We start from the raw sequence: 12,196 nt of genomic DNA on the forward strand, positions 1-12,196 counted from the left end.
GGAGGGAGTCAGACACACCACGAGGCAAGTTAAACCTTCCCCTGTGTGAGCCACCGCTCTGCGGGCGGCCGCCCACTGTAGTCGCTACCAGTGGTCCTCACCGTTTCTGGGAGTGCAGGTCGATTAGCCGAGAACGTTGACTAGAGGCGGCGGGTGCCCTGACTTGCTTTCCCAGAGGACTGGAATGAATGCACCTGAGTGTGGCTCGTAGATCTCCAGACACCACGCCCCTGCTGTTTTCATATTGGAGTGTGCAGGGACACCCACGAGGGACGTCTGAGAGAGACAGCCCCTTCCCACTGTCGTCTGAAGCATGCTGGGATGGGGATTTGGCCCCTTGGGCATTCCAGCAGACCCGGGTCCCTGAATCAGAACGGGCCTCATCAGAAGCTATCACTGCAGGCATTGCAACCCATTGGGGGGCACAGGGAGCTGGGGTTCGGTCGAGGATCCAATTCCTCAGTCCCTCTCCTAGGGCCATCTACCGGGGACCTGTGGGCTCGTAAGTAGTTGGACGTCCCGGGTAAATGAGCCGAGCCTGCCGAGGCTTTTCCCTGTGCTGACCATGTCCCCTTCCTCCCAGCCAAGACCAAGGATCGGCGTGGCCATTGGGGACCAGATCCTGGACCTCAGTGTCGTTAAGCACCTCTTCACCGGGCCAGTCCTCTCCAAGCACCAGGATGTCTTCGATCAGGTAGGACATTGTGACATGGTTTGTCCTGGATCTTGGTGGCCCTGCACATCTGTAGCCACAGCCTGGGAGGAAGGGACAGCTGGCCCCAGTGCCCTCTGCGTTTCCACCGTTGAGGAGTCAGCCTGCGGGAAGGATGCGAATCTGCTTCCCTGTAGATGTTCGGGTGCTTTGGCGTGCATCTTCCCATCCCCTGTGCCAAGAGTCCCGCACACCTCTGCTGCCCAGTCCTCACAGCGACCCTCGGGCATAGGAACCGGAATCCCCGTTAGATGGATGGGGACCTAATCTAAAGCGAGACACTGCTCTCCACGGCCCCGTGGCTACAGCTCTCAGAGCTGAGGCTGGAACTCCGGCCTTCAGACCCGACCCATGCTTGTTCTGCCACAGCTCACTGTGAAGAAACGTCTCCTTAACTAACATGAAGGGGGTCTATATAGACAGCGATAACTCGCAGACTAGATCGCGTCTCCAGTGGAGGGACACGGCTGGGCCAAGCCGAACCAGCCGCATCCAGGTAGCGGCTCCCAGGCTTTGCCAGTTGTATGCAAGTCCCATCAGGAAACGTGACGCCTTTCCCCAACTATATAAACAGATGACAGAGCTAAGAGTGAAAGTCCTGGCAGTTCGAGTGACCTCGAGATGAGTGGTAGGTCCTGGAAGGCTGGCCGGCCTCTCCCGTGGACAGGAGGGGCCTGTCCAGCCCTTTTTGGTATGTGACCTCCTTTCACCCTGTTTTAGCCAACGCTCAACAGCTTCATGGGCCTGGGTCAGGCTGCCTGGAAGGAGGCGAGATCTTTCTTGCAGAATTTACTGTCTGCCAGCCAGGCCAGGCTCAGAGATGACAGGGAGCTTCAGAAGCGGTAAGGACATGTCAACGTTGGTGGGTGGGGACAGGAGGACGGGGTGCTCGTCAGGGCCGTTCTGGGTCACCACCAGGCCACCTTGGCATCATCTGGCCCCGTCCGGGCTGCATGTAGGTGGGAGGGCTCTGAGTGGACTGGAATTACTCCTGTGCCTGGACTGTGTCTGGCCAGGCCCACTGGCCCATCCCCTCTCTTATCAGCATCTCCCTGTCCTTGTCTGGTTCTCAAAGTAGGCGTGAATTAGCTGGTTTCCTGGAGTGGGACACAGAGGCAGAAAAGAGGCGTCTCAGCTTTAGTGGGTGGACGCCTGCCCTGGTGTGGCAGCTTCAGCCCAGCTGGCCCAGACCAGCATGGAGGCACTCACTGGAGGTTGTGAGCAGGATGCTGGGCTGGGCTGGGCTGAGCCTGCAGGTGGGCCACCCGAGCGGGGCCCTCACTTTGCCACCTGCTGGACTCTGAAGCCCCCGATTCTGTGTTTCAGCGCATTCGTCTCCCAGGTTTCAGCCACGATGCACCTTCCAGCCACCATAGGTAAGTGCAGTCTCGTTACTAGGACAGGCTCGGAGCAACCCGGTGGGCCCGGACGGCAGGTCCCTGCTTCCTGACGGGGCGGGAATGGAGGAGGGTCTCCGAAGCTGTTAGCCCTCCCCATCTCTGACCGAGGCCAGGCATTGACTCAGGCCGTGTCAAAGGCCCGAGCTTTCATTTCTTATTTGTTTCTCAGTTGAGAGTTGAAAACAATTTTTCAGTGAGGCTAATTTGTGTGCATTTCATGCGGAGCTTCGGAGTGGCACACATGTTGTGAGTGCATGTTCCCGGCCCGCGTCCCCCACCTTGCGGAACGGGGCGCAGGGGAAGCTGGCACGCTTGCCTCCTCCACCTTGTTCCTCTCGCCCGGTCCTTAGGACGTCCCTTCTCTGTCCTGGGCCATCTGGGTCACTGCGGGGCGCTCGTGACTTTCCCCTGCAGGTGACTACACGGACTTCTATTCCTCCCGGCACCATGCTACAAACGTTGGGGTCATGTTCAGGAGCAAGGAGAATGCGCTGGCGCCCAATTGGTATGTCCTGGGCCAGTGTGATGAGTTCAAGGTCTGCCTTTCCGTTTCCAGCAGCATGTCGTCCCGGGAGCTGGCAAGTCCCTCTTCGGTTCGAAAACCGGGGAGGAAAACCAGTGATGACCATGATGTCACCTCTTCTGCAAACAATGGCCTCAGCTTCTGGTCTCCTCAGCTCCACCCTGGACCTGCTGTGGCTCAGGGGGCAGTCCCTTAAGCTCCTTTATCTAGAGCATGGGGGCTGCACCTAGGTTCCCTGGGTCAATAAGATCTTTCCAGATTCTCTCATTTGTAAGCGATGTACTGTGGTTCTGTCGGCAAGTCTTGCCTCCTAGCCTTCTCCATGCTTAGAATCCTCTGATCGACGAGAATCCTCACGCGTGCCCAGGGCTGCGTGTCTCTGAGTGCGCTCAGTCAAAATGCAAGCCTCATTCATTTATTTGACCCTCATAGCTTGCATCTCACAGGACGGAAAGCAGGCCCAGAGGAGGGTCGACTTGCCTGAGGACCAGCAGGGCCAGAGGCTGTCCCCCGACTCCTAGACTGAGGCCGCTGCCCAAGCCGAGGTCCTGGCCCTTTTGTTCCATGCTTTCCTCCGGAGGCACACACACAGTGACCCACCCCCCCAAACACACACCCCCGGCTGGGTGCTGCCAGAGCACACAGTGGCTGGGGCGGGCAGAGGCCCTTCCCTCTCAGTGAGGGTTTCAGGCACGCTGTGCCAGGAGGGGAGATGTCTGTCAGAGCAGCGATGCTCACCAGCAATCTTCCTGAAGGCCCAACGCTGGCAGCAGTCTGAATGCTCACGGGTAGAGGACTAGCTAAAAAATTAGAGTCTATTCAAAATACAATATTTTATAGCTGCTTTAAAGCGTCCTCTATATCGGAAGAAAAAATTTAGGAGCAAAAGGGGTGCGCATGACATATATATTAAGTGAAGATGTTATGTAAAGTTGAGTTCTTTTATAAAAAGACAAAGAAAAAAATACATAACATAAACCCTGTATTAGTTTCCCACAGCTGCTGTAATAAATTACCATGAACTCAGGGGCTTAAAACAACACAGGTACATTCATTCTCTTACAGTTCTTGGGGCCAGAAGTTCGAAATCAGTCTCACTGGGCAAAAGTCAAGTATTTATCTCTTTGTGACTGGCTCGTTTCACTTAACGTAACGTCCTCCAGGTTCATCTGTGTTGTCACATGTCTCAGACTGTCCCTTCTAAGGCTAAGCGACGTTCCGTCATATGTATAGACCACATTTTGCTTATCTGTTTGTCTGTTGATGGACGCATGGAAATACCTTTTAGTTTTTGAACCAGGTCTACATGTTGACTCTGTTTTTGTTTTTAATTTTTCAGAATTTTGAAATGTACTTTGCAACACGTAATGGCCCTGACTCCCTTCCTTCTTGCCCTCCTTTATCAGGCTGCACTTACCAGTGGGCTATCACGGTCGTGCCTCTTCTGTCGTGGTGTCCGGCACCCCCATCCGGAGGCCCATGGGACAGATGAGACCCGATGACTGTAAGTGCCCCGATGTCCAGGCCCCGCCACGTAGCTCCGTGTCCCGTGCAGTGAGTTCCCTGGGCCGGTGCACACAACGGCTTCTCTTTCTGGTGTTATTCCAGCTAAGCCTCCTGTGTATGGTGCCTGCAAACTCTTGGACATGGAGTTGGAAATGGTAAGCTGGACCTCGGTGTTTTATTGGCATAGGCTCTATGGAAACGTTATGGCTGGATGCAGGATCAGGGAGCTTGCCCCAGTCGGGGAGTGCAGGCCGGCAGATGCGGGGCCTTCCCAGAGTGGCACCTGTGGTTTGGGTGATGCCTGGGGAAGCTCTGGGTGTCCAGTCATGGCAGGTGGAGGACAAGGGGCATGGGGCCCCCAGTGGGGCCGTGGCAGTGGGAACCCAGGTTGGTTGGAGGCAGGCAGGAGCTCTCTGTCTGTCCAGTCCTCTCCCGTGATTTATTTGGGCTCCATCCAGAGGAAGGAAACATGTGGGCACTGCCAAGTCGTCCCCCGGGCCCCACGGGTACTCGGCCTCCTGCTGCTGTACTGACAGTGTTGTGTGGACCCCAGGGCACGTCCCCCAGCCCAGATCTACAGAGCAGGGTGCAGGGCCAGGATCGGGGGAGGGTCTTCTCTCTGGGCAAACGGAGGACTCTTGGTCCCCGCTGTGAGGCAGATGGGGCCAGCGGAGACAAGGCAGAAAGTCAGCGTGGAGACAGGTGTGAGGAGCACAGGTCACCTGGACTGGAGGGTGGTGAGACTCTCTATAAATGGGTCCCCTTGGATTTCGTTTATAAATCTCAGTGAAAAATTTTACAGTGTTTAACCACTGTCATAGAGCAAATAAAACTGTGACTCCAGTTTCACAGGTGTCGTAGCTAGTTCTGTGCTGTTGACAATTGTCCCACGTTTTACTCCAGTGGTGTCTTGATAGTTTGGTGGTTCCTGGTCTTTGTGTTGATGGTGCTTATCTTCTGAGGCAGGGCCGGGGGACTCGGGTTTGGGGTGTGCCCTGTCACGCTTCTGGCTGCGTTTTGGAAGCAGCCTTTTGATTTTTCCTGGTGCGAATACAAACCCTGATACTTTCATTTTTCACCAGCCCCATGTGGCTGTCAGATCTTGACATGCAGAGCACGTGTGAGGTGGGAGGGACAGAGCAGGCCGCAGGAGGCCGAGGGGCCACTGTGCTTGGTGGTCGGGGGCTGCGCGGAGAGACCAAGGGTGACCACGCATACCTTCCCCAGGCAGCCGTCTGTCTGCCCAGGTGCAGCGCAGTGGATCTGGAGCCTCGTCAGGCCTCCTGTGGCAGTCCTGGTCCTTAGCTGCATGGTTTGGAAATGCCCGACCTCTGCCCTCCAGGCAAATAACCTGGCGGCAGGTCAGCCCCAGCTTCTAATCAGCTCTTCCAATGGTAGGCTTGCTTCGTAGGCCCCGGGAACAGATTTGGAGAGCCGATCCCCATCTCCAGGGCCCACGAGCACATTTTTGGAATGGTCCTCATGAACGACTGGAGTGGTAAGTGGGCGCCGGGCGGCCTGGCGCTGAATCCACTGTGAGTGCTGCTCTGGACAGAGACCGGGCTCTGGGGACTCTCGCAGAAGTCAAGGACAGTTTCCTAGACCTCATGCTGGTCTCAGGCGGTGGGGAGCGTAGGCTCGGGTAGCAGACAGACATCTCGGCTCTGAGCCCCGGGGCCGGTTACACTGAACCCTAGCGTTCCTAGAAGTTGAACAGGGACGAGGCTGATGTCATAGCTAACAGGCCTGAGCCTTGTGTATGGGCCCCGTGCCGAATCCTTACGAGGAGCTGGCGATATTATCATTCCCTCTTAAAGGCGAGGAACTGAGGCACAGGGAGGTTTCAGTTACTTGCTGAGCTAAGACTTCGAACTCAGCAGCCCAGCTTCCAAGCCTGTGCCCTGTGCAGGAGGAAGGCGGCACGTGAGTCCAGGACGTGCTCGCTCCACAGCGCGAGAATGAGCGTCTAGCCCCATTCATGGGGAAGGGTCCTGCTTGCCCTTCAGTCATCCTGCTCTTTGCTGTGACCTGTCACTGAGACCCCCAAAGGACCTGTGTCCTTGGCATTGCATGCTGTTGCCCCTTGGTCCTGGGCAGCCCGACCGGGGCCAGGGCACCATGGGGGAAGCCGTGCTGGGCGTCTGGTCGTGGGCAGGAGGGAGCCTGGGCCCAAGGCCCCGGCCAGCCCCCAGAAGCTCTGCTGGGCTCTCTTTTCTAGCTCGAGACATTCAGAAGTGGGAATATGTCCCTCTCGGGCCGTTCCTCGGGAAGAGTTTTGGGACTACCATCTCTCCGTGGGTGGTGCCCATGGACGCCCTCATGCCCTTTGTGGTGCCCAACCCGGAGCAGGTACGCCAGCCTTTGCGGGAAGCCCCCAACCCCGGCCGCTCTGCCCTGAGGCGATGTGGCCACTGGGAGGGAGCTCGTGCCCCCGCGCGACCCGCAGGCAGATACCGATCGGTCCACCGTGTGCTTTCCCTGCCCCCTGAGCAGTTCCTGGGAAAAACCCAGAACTTTACAGCCTTCAGGATCCTCTGAGGCCAGGGGAGCTGGCCAGTTGGCAGGGGAACGGGGAAGTGGGGGGGAGGGTCCCTGTGGTTGCCACCCCACTGCACAGCTTCTTGACCAGGTGGTCGACTTGTGTTCTGTGCGATGGCGCCCTCTGGAGCCCAACTGGTAGAATGCAGTTTGGAGCCCTGAGGGGGCTTCTGGTCCCCGGGCTGACATCTGTTCGAGCCTTGTCTCATGGTCTCACCCCTCACCGCTCAGCTTGTCACAGTCTGTCCACTGTCCCTGCCCCATGGCCACCAGTGGCCTCACCAGATGCCCTGTGACCTTATGGCCAATGCCACGGTCTCATGCCCTCTTCATGGCGGACCCCGTGTCACTCTCCTTACCTGGCTTCTGGCACATGACCTGTCCCAGGTCTGTGTCTCTGAGTCCTGTGATGCTGCAGTGTGACTCTGTCCTCCATGCGGGGGCAGCCCTGGAGAGCCCCCGCCTTCTGGCCCTCCACCCGCTCCCCTCCCCTGAGCATCTCACCTGCTCGAGGCCCCCACGCCCTGCTCCCCCAGCTCCCTCTCAGCTCCTGCACCCAGGCACCTTCTCGAGGCCCTTATGCTCCAGGCTCCGTCCTTCATCAGGGTCTCAGTGCATTCTCAAGGCACCTTTGTCCTTCCCCCTTTGTCCCGGCCCTTCCCAAACGCCGTGCCTGCACAGCCTCCACAACCCGCCACTTCTGCACTATTATTTATTCAACATTTTTCTTTAAAGCAGCTCCTGTTTTAAAACTCAGCGTGTTTAGAAAAGGAACTTTATATCCCTCCTGGTGTCACGAGCCACCAAGCTAATCATAAAGAGGAACATAACTATTAAAATAAAACCACCCTAATTATGTCACGTACCACTAGTGAGTGACTTGAGCATGGCACTTAGCCTGACTGCAGACTTTCTGGCTTGGCCAGCAAAGCTGCCTCTGCAGGGGGCCCGAATTAGCTGGGGCCATTCAGTTGGCCGCCCCCACTTCTGCTTTCTCTTTCTGTCACCCTGGCCTGTCCCCCATGGGCCTTGCTTTGGTCCCCATCTCTGGCCCTCCCACTGTCCCCTCCCCACCTTTCTGGGACACCTCTGACTTGGCCCCTGTCGTGTTGGCCTGCCGATGCCCCAATCTCAGCCGCTTTTCCTGGCATCTGGCACACATGCCATGCTGGCCGCCCGCTGTGCAGGAACACGGTGCTGGGCCCCTGGGAGGCCGCTCCTCCTACCTCAGGCCCTGTGCCGAGGGCCCCGCCGGGCCAGCTCCGCCTGTGCTGACGGCCCTCTGCTCTGTGCTCTGCCCGTGCAGGACCCCCAGCCCCTACCGTACCTCCGCCACGACCAGCCCTACACGTTCGACATCCACCTCTCTGTCGCCCTGAAAGGTACTGTCTCAGGGTCAGAGTGCGTGTCCAGGGGCTCGGTGGAGACACGTGCCCGAGCGCCACTGCCTTGATGGCTTCCGAGCTCTGGTGGGGTGAGGGAGAGTTGCCTGCTCAGCCTTGGAGACAGGTGGGCTTTTGTAAAGGAAAGAGGAGGGCAAGGGACACTGTGCTCGAAGGCAGCCACACTGGGCCCACGTGGCGTCCACCCCACATTGGTGAGTCTCAGGGGTTAGGGTCAGAAGCACAGAGTCGGGGCCCCTCTCCAGCCTCCCCAGCCGGGGTCTGCCCAGCCTCTGCCCACGCACCATCACCTCCCAGGTGACACATTCCATCCAGTGCCTCATGGGCCTGCCTGTGGGAGGCCCGGCACAGCCCTCTAGGCCCACAAAGAATCAGCACCCCCAGCAGCCCCCCGTTCCTGCCTTGGGCCAGCCCTGAGAGCCTTGCAGACAGGGCCCATGTCTCCGAGGCTGCTTGGCTCGGCTCCGTCAACAGGCCGGCTGAGTGCTGGAGAAGAGTGGGCTTTGCAGGCTGTGGCCGGTGTTTGAACCTCGGCTCTGGCCCTGCCCAGCTGTGGATCTTAGGGCCAGTTACTGGGCCTGTCTGTGTCCTAATGTACCATCTGTAAAACGGGGTAATAATGGCGGTGAGCTCCCGGTGTAGTTGTGATTTGTGTAGAGGTCCAGGACAAAGCCTGTGCCTCGGAAGAGGCAGGTGTCATTTTCCGTTCCCTCGAGCTGGGGGAGGGTCTGCCCAGGGGCTGCGCAGACCCCTGAGTCACTGGGTGGCCAGGTCTCTTCCTCCCCAGATCTCTCCCCTTCGGTCTTGTCTCCGTGCACAGGCTCTGCTGTGGCCTCACTGCCAGTCCATGGCCTTGGTCCTTCGTGGGGGCGTCTCCTGCAGCAGGCTCGGTGTCCTCCGGGGAGACGGGAGCTGTCTCCGGGGAGCAGGACGCCCCCGTGGAGAGGGCTGTTAGGAGGAGCCTCAGAGCTGCCTGTGCCCCCCTGGAAAACTGTGCTCGTCCCCTCCTTCCTGTTCCAGTCGGGGAAACTGAGGCTCAGGGGGATGGGGCTTCGCGAGAGTCACTTAGCCGGCTAATGGCAAGGCTGACAGCAAAACCCGCGTCACAAGTTTGGCACTGGTGCCCTCATGCCGCCAGAGTCCACCTTGGAGCTGTCTCTGTCTCATGTCCATCCTGCTGCCCGGAGACATCCGAGGGAGCTCAGTGCAGGGGACGAGACGAGGCCACCGAGGAGGCGTAGTGTCCAGAGGCGCAGAAAGCACTAGAGAGCGGGGGACTGAGTGCGGATGGGTTCCCAGACCCCTCCCCGCTGCAGTCTGGGTGGGAGGGGGCAGGGCAGGGCAGGCTGGGCGCCCTGACCTTCCACGGGCCGGGCCGAGGAGCGCACCTGGTCTCTGCAGCCACAGGGGGAAGCCAGGGCCAAGCGGGGAGGTGGTTCTGAGCAAGTAGAGGGTTTTCCAATCAGAGTTTTATCATGTGCAGTGTTCTAATTATGTGCACTGTTATGGCATAGCCGTGGCCTGGTGCCTTGCACGTAGAAGGCGTTCAATAAATACCGTTGAAACAAACTGTGACGTGGCACATTGCCCATCATGGAGGGCTGTGGCAGGGGACAGGGACACATGGCCCCAGCTGTCCAGAGGACTCTCGGAGCTATGGCGATTGGGTTCACCTTGTACACTATCCTCAGTTGGTTGGCGGTGCCAGGAGCATTGTCTTAAGAAGGATTCGGAGGCTACATTTGAATGCAGAGGGAACACGTGCTGTGGTCAATTCGTGCCATCGCCGTGGGTGTGGGGGAGAAGGTGGTGGCTGATGTGTGTGTGTTTGCCGTCTGGCATAGGGCTATGAGCCTACCTGGCACGGGACTCTTTAGGCAAAATCACGTTGGACAGCGGGAAGCTTAGGCCACCACACAATTCAGCTTATGAGGTGGGGTTTCTTTTCCTTCTTGATTAATGGAATTGAGTTTCTTGGTCAATGTTGTCTTGTTTTTCCAACAGGGGAAGGAATGAGCCAGGCAGTTACCATATGCAAGTCCAATTTTAAGGTAAGCTTCGAAGCTGGGCAGACTGCTTGCGGAGGTGAGGAGGAGGGAGCTCCTCCTCCCTGACAGGAGCAAGGAGTAGCATCCGTGTGGGGACATGACAATGGGTCACATGTGGGCCAAGAGCTTCCTGTGAGGGTCTGGTTTCTGGCTTCTGCCTTGTCAGAGGCTGGAGGGACCAGAGTGGCTTTTTTTTTTGAATGACCCTCTGATTGAGGCATAGCGCACAGAGATGAAAATGCACAAATTACGAATGTACGACTGTATGAATTTTCACGAGGCCAGCACCCCTGGCCACCAGCACCCAGCTCTAGAAGCGGGCAGCTTCCAAGACCTCAGCCGCTGTGGGAGCCGCCTTCCAGCTGTGTTGTCACCCTCCAGCGAGGGTTCTGTCTCTCTCCTGACTTCTGTTGCTGCATGTTAACGTCCTCTGTCTCTCAGTTTCATAGAAACGGAACCGTACAGTATGTATTCGCTTCCGTGTGGCTTCTCTTGTCTTAACGTTGCGTGTGTGCCTCCACCACGTTGCCGTTTGTAGTGGTGGTTCGTCCTGCTCACCGCTGTGTCGATGCTCCACGGTCGCTTTGGCCAGTCCACGCCTGGTGGGTGTTGGCGTTTTTTCTATCCTGGGCCATCACAGAGCTGCTACGGGCGTTCCAGTGCGCGTGTCTGTCGGGCGTACACCCGGGGTAGGACGGCGGGGTCGTAGAGCACACGCGTGTACCCGCTCGGCCTGGGAGGACGTCCAGGCGGGTGTGCAGAGGGGTCGTGCAGCGTGTGCTCCCTCGAGCCGTGTGGAAGCGTGTCTGCTGCTCGGCTGCCCCGCGTCCTGGTCAACATGCGGTGGCGTTTGCCGTTCCGTTTCGGCCGTTCTGGGGGCCTGCGATTTCATTTTGCGTTTGAACACCCTCCGAGTCAACGTGTCCCCACTTCCTCTCGTCTTCCTTCTAGTGCATCCTCGTTCCGGGCTCTTCAGGGTAGTGAGAAGGCGTGAGGGGTTCTTAGGCAGGATTCCCTTTCCGAGGCGCCCTTTGCCTGGCTGTGTGGCCCCAGGGGTGGCAGCCCTAAGAAGCACGGACGTGCAGTGGCGTGGGCGTGCGCCGCCTCTGAGTCCTGGTGGGGACATACAGGCCTGGCCCCTCGTCCACATGGCCTGACCTTCCTTAGCGCTCCCTTGTTCCCAGGCCCAGGGCGTGAGCATGACGGAAGGGTCCTAGCTCATGAGGAGCCTCTGCTGTGAGGAGGGCTGGGGGTTCGGGGGGCGGAGGGTGACTGGACAGGTGAGCAGGCTGCACTGCGAGTGCCCGAGCACTGAGGTCGGCCGCTCGGGGGCTTCTTGGGGGAGTTGGGGTGGGGCGGGGCTGGAAGGAGCAGGGGGGCTGGGACAGAGGCGGGGAAGGTCCCTGAGCGACTCTGCAGGACAGCTCGTGGATGCTGTGAGGGCCTGGGAGGAAGGCCAGGGCGGCGTGTCCCCAGCCCTGCGTCCTCCTCCCACAGCACATGTACTGGACGATGCTGCAGCAGCTCACGCACCACTCTGTCAATGGCTGCAACCTGCGGCCGGGGGACCTCCTGGGTTCCGGAACCATCAGCGGGCCGGTGAGTATCTGACCGAGCTCCCTTCCTCCCCACATGGACCCGGGGCAGGGCTGGGGTGCTTGGCTACCCCCGGGACGGGTTCCAGGGACCGCATTCCAGGTGGGTGTGTCTCACAGCTGTGTCCTGCCGAGCCACAGCCATCTCTGGGCGCACGAGAGGCTTCACTCCAAATTCAGAGCCGAAGAGTCGCAGAAGGACGAGAGGCTGCACGCGCCCATGTAGGGGAGCAGCAGCTGTGTGGGGATAGGCGGGAAGGGCCAGCGCCAGTGGCTGGCTCACTCTCCGTCCTCCCAGGACGAGGCGACCCGCTGCTGTGGTCCCTCCCCTCCCCCGAGCCACCGTCAGCCACGGCAGTCTCGCTCAGGGGTGTATGTGCCCGTCACCCCCTCCCAACCACAGCCTCTTGTTCCGAGGGGGAGGGGTCTGGCATGGATGAGCCTCACAGCCTCCAGATCAGGCAGGGGTCC

At 58.9% G+C, this 12,196-nt stretch overlaps 1 protein-coding gene across 2 annotated transcripts in view; it reads left to right on the top strand.

Annotated features, from left to right (window-relative positions):
• The window catches only part of FAH (fumarylacetoacetate hydrolase), a 27,423-nt gene extending 15,667 nt beyond the window's left edge, over positions 1-11,756 (top strand). For both annotated transcript variants that reach the window (XM_023520051.1, XM_023520052.1), the window contains 11 exons: positions 584-694; positions 1,433-1,554; positions 2,039-2,088; positions 2,527-2,617; positions 4,042-4,139; positions 4,244-4,296; positions 5,540-5,639; positions 6,360-6,490; positions 7,986-8,061; positions 10,087-10,133; positions 11,628-11,756. In XM_023520051.1, the coding sequence (XP_023375819.1) occupies positions 584-694; positions 1,433-1,554; positions 2,039-2,088; positions 2,527-2,617; positions 4,042-4,139; positions 4,244-4,296; positions 5,540-5,639; positions 6,360-6,490; positions 7,986-8,061; positions 10,087-10,133; positions 11,628-11,741 (993 nt within the window). In that variant the 3' untranslated portion in view covers positions 11,742-11,756. The remainder of the gene's footprint in view (positions 1-583; positions 695-1,432; positions 1,555-2,038; positions 2,089-2,526; positions 2,618-4,041; positions 4,140-4,243; positions 4,297-5,539; positions 5,640-6,359; positions 6,491-7,985; positions 8,062-10,086; positions 10,134-11,627) is intronic.
• Positions 11,757-12,196: the final 440 nt, after the last annotated feature.

This window comes from Pteropus vampyrus, unplaced genomic scaffold (genome assembly GCF_000151845.1).
Source record: "Pteropus vampyrus isolate Shadow unplaced genomic scaffold, Pvam_2.0 Scaffold245, whole genome shotgun sequence".
Lineage (NCBI taxonomy): Eukaryota > Metazoa > Chordata > Mammalia > Chiroptera > Pteropodidae > Pteropus > Pteropus vampyrus.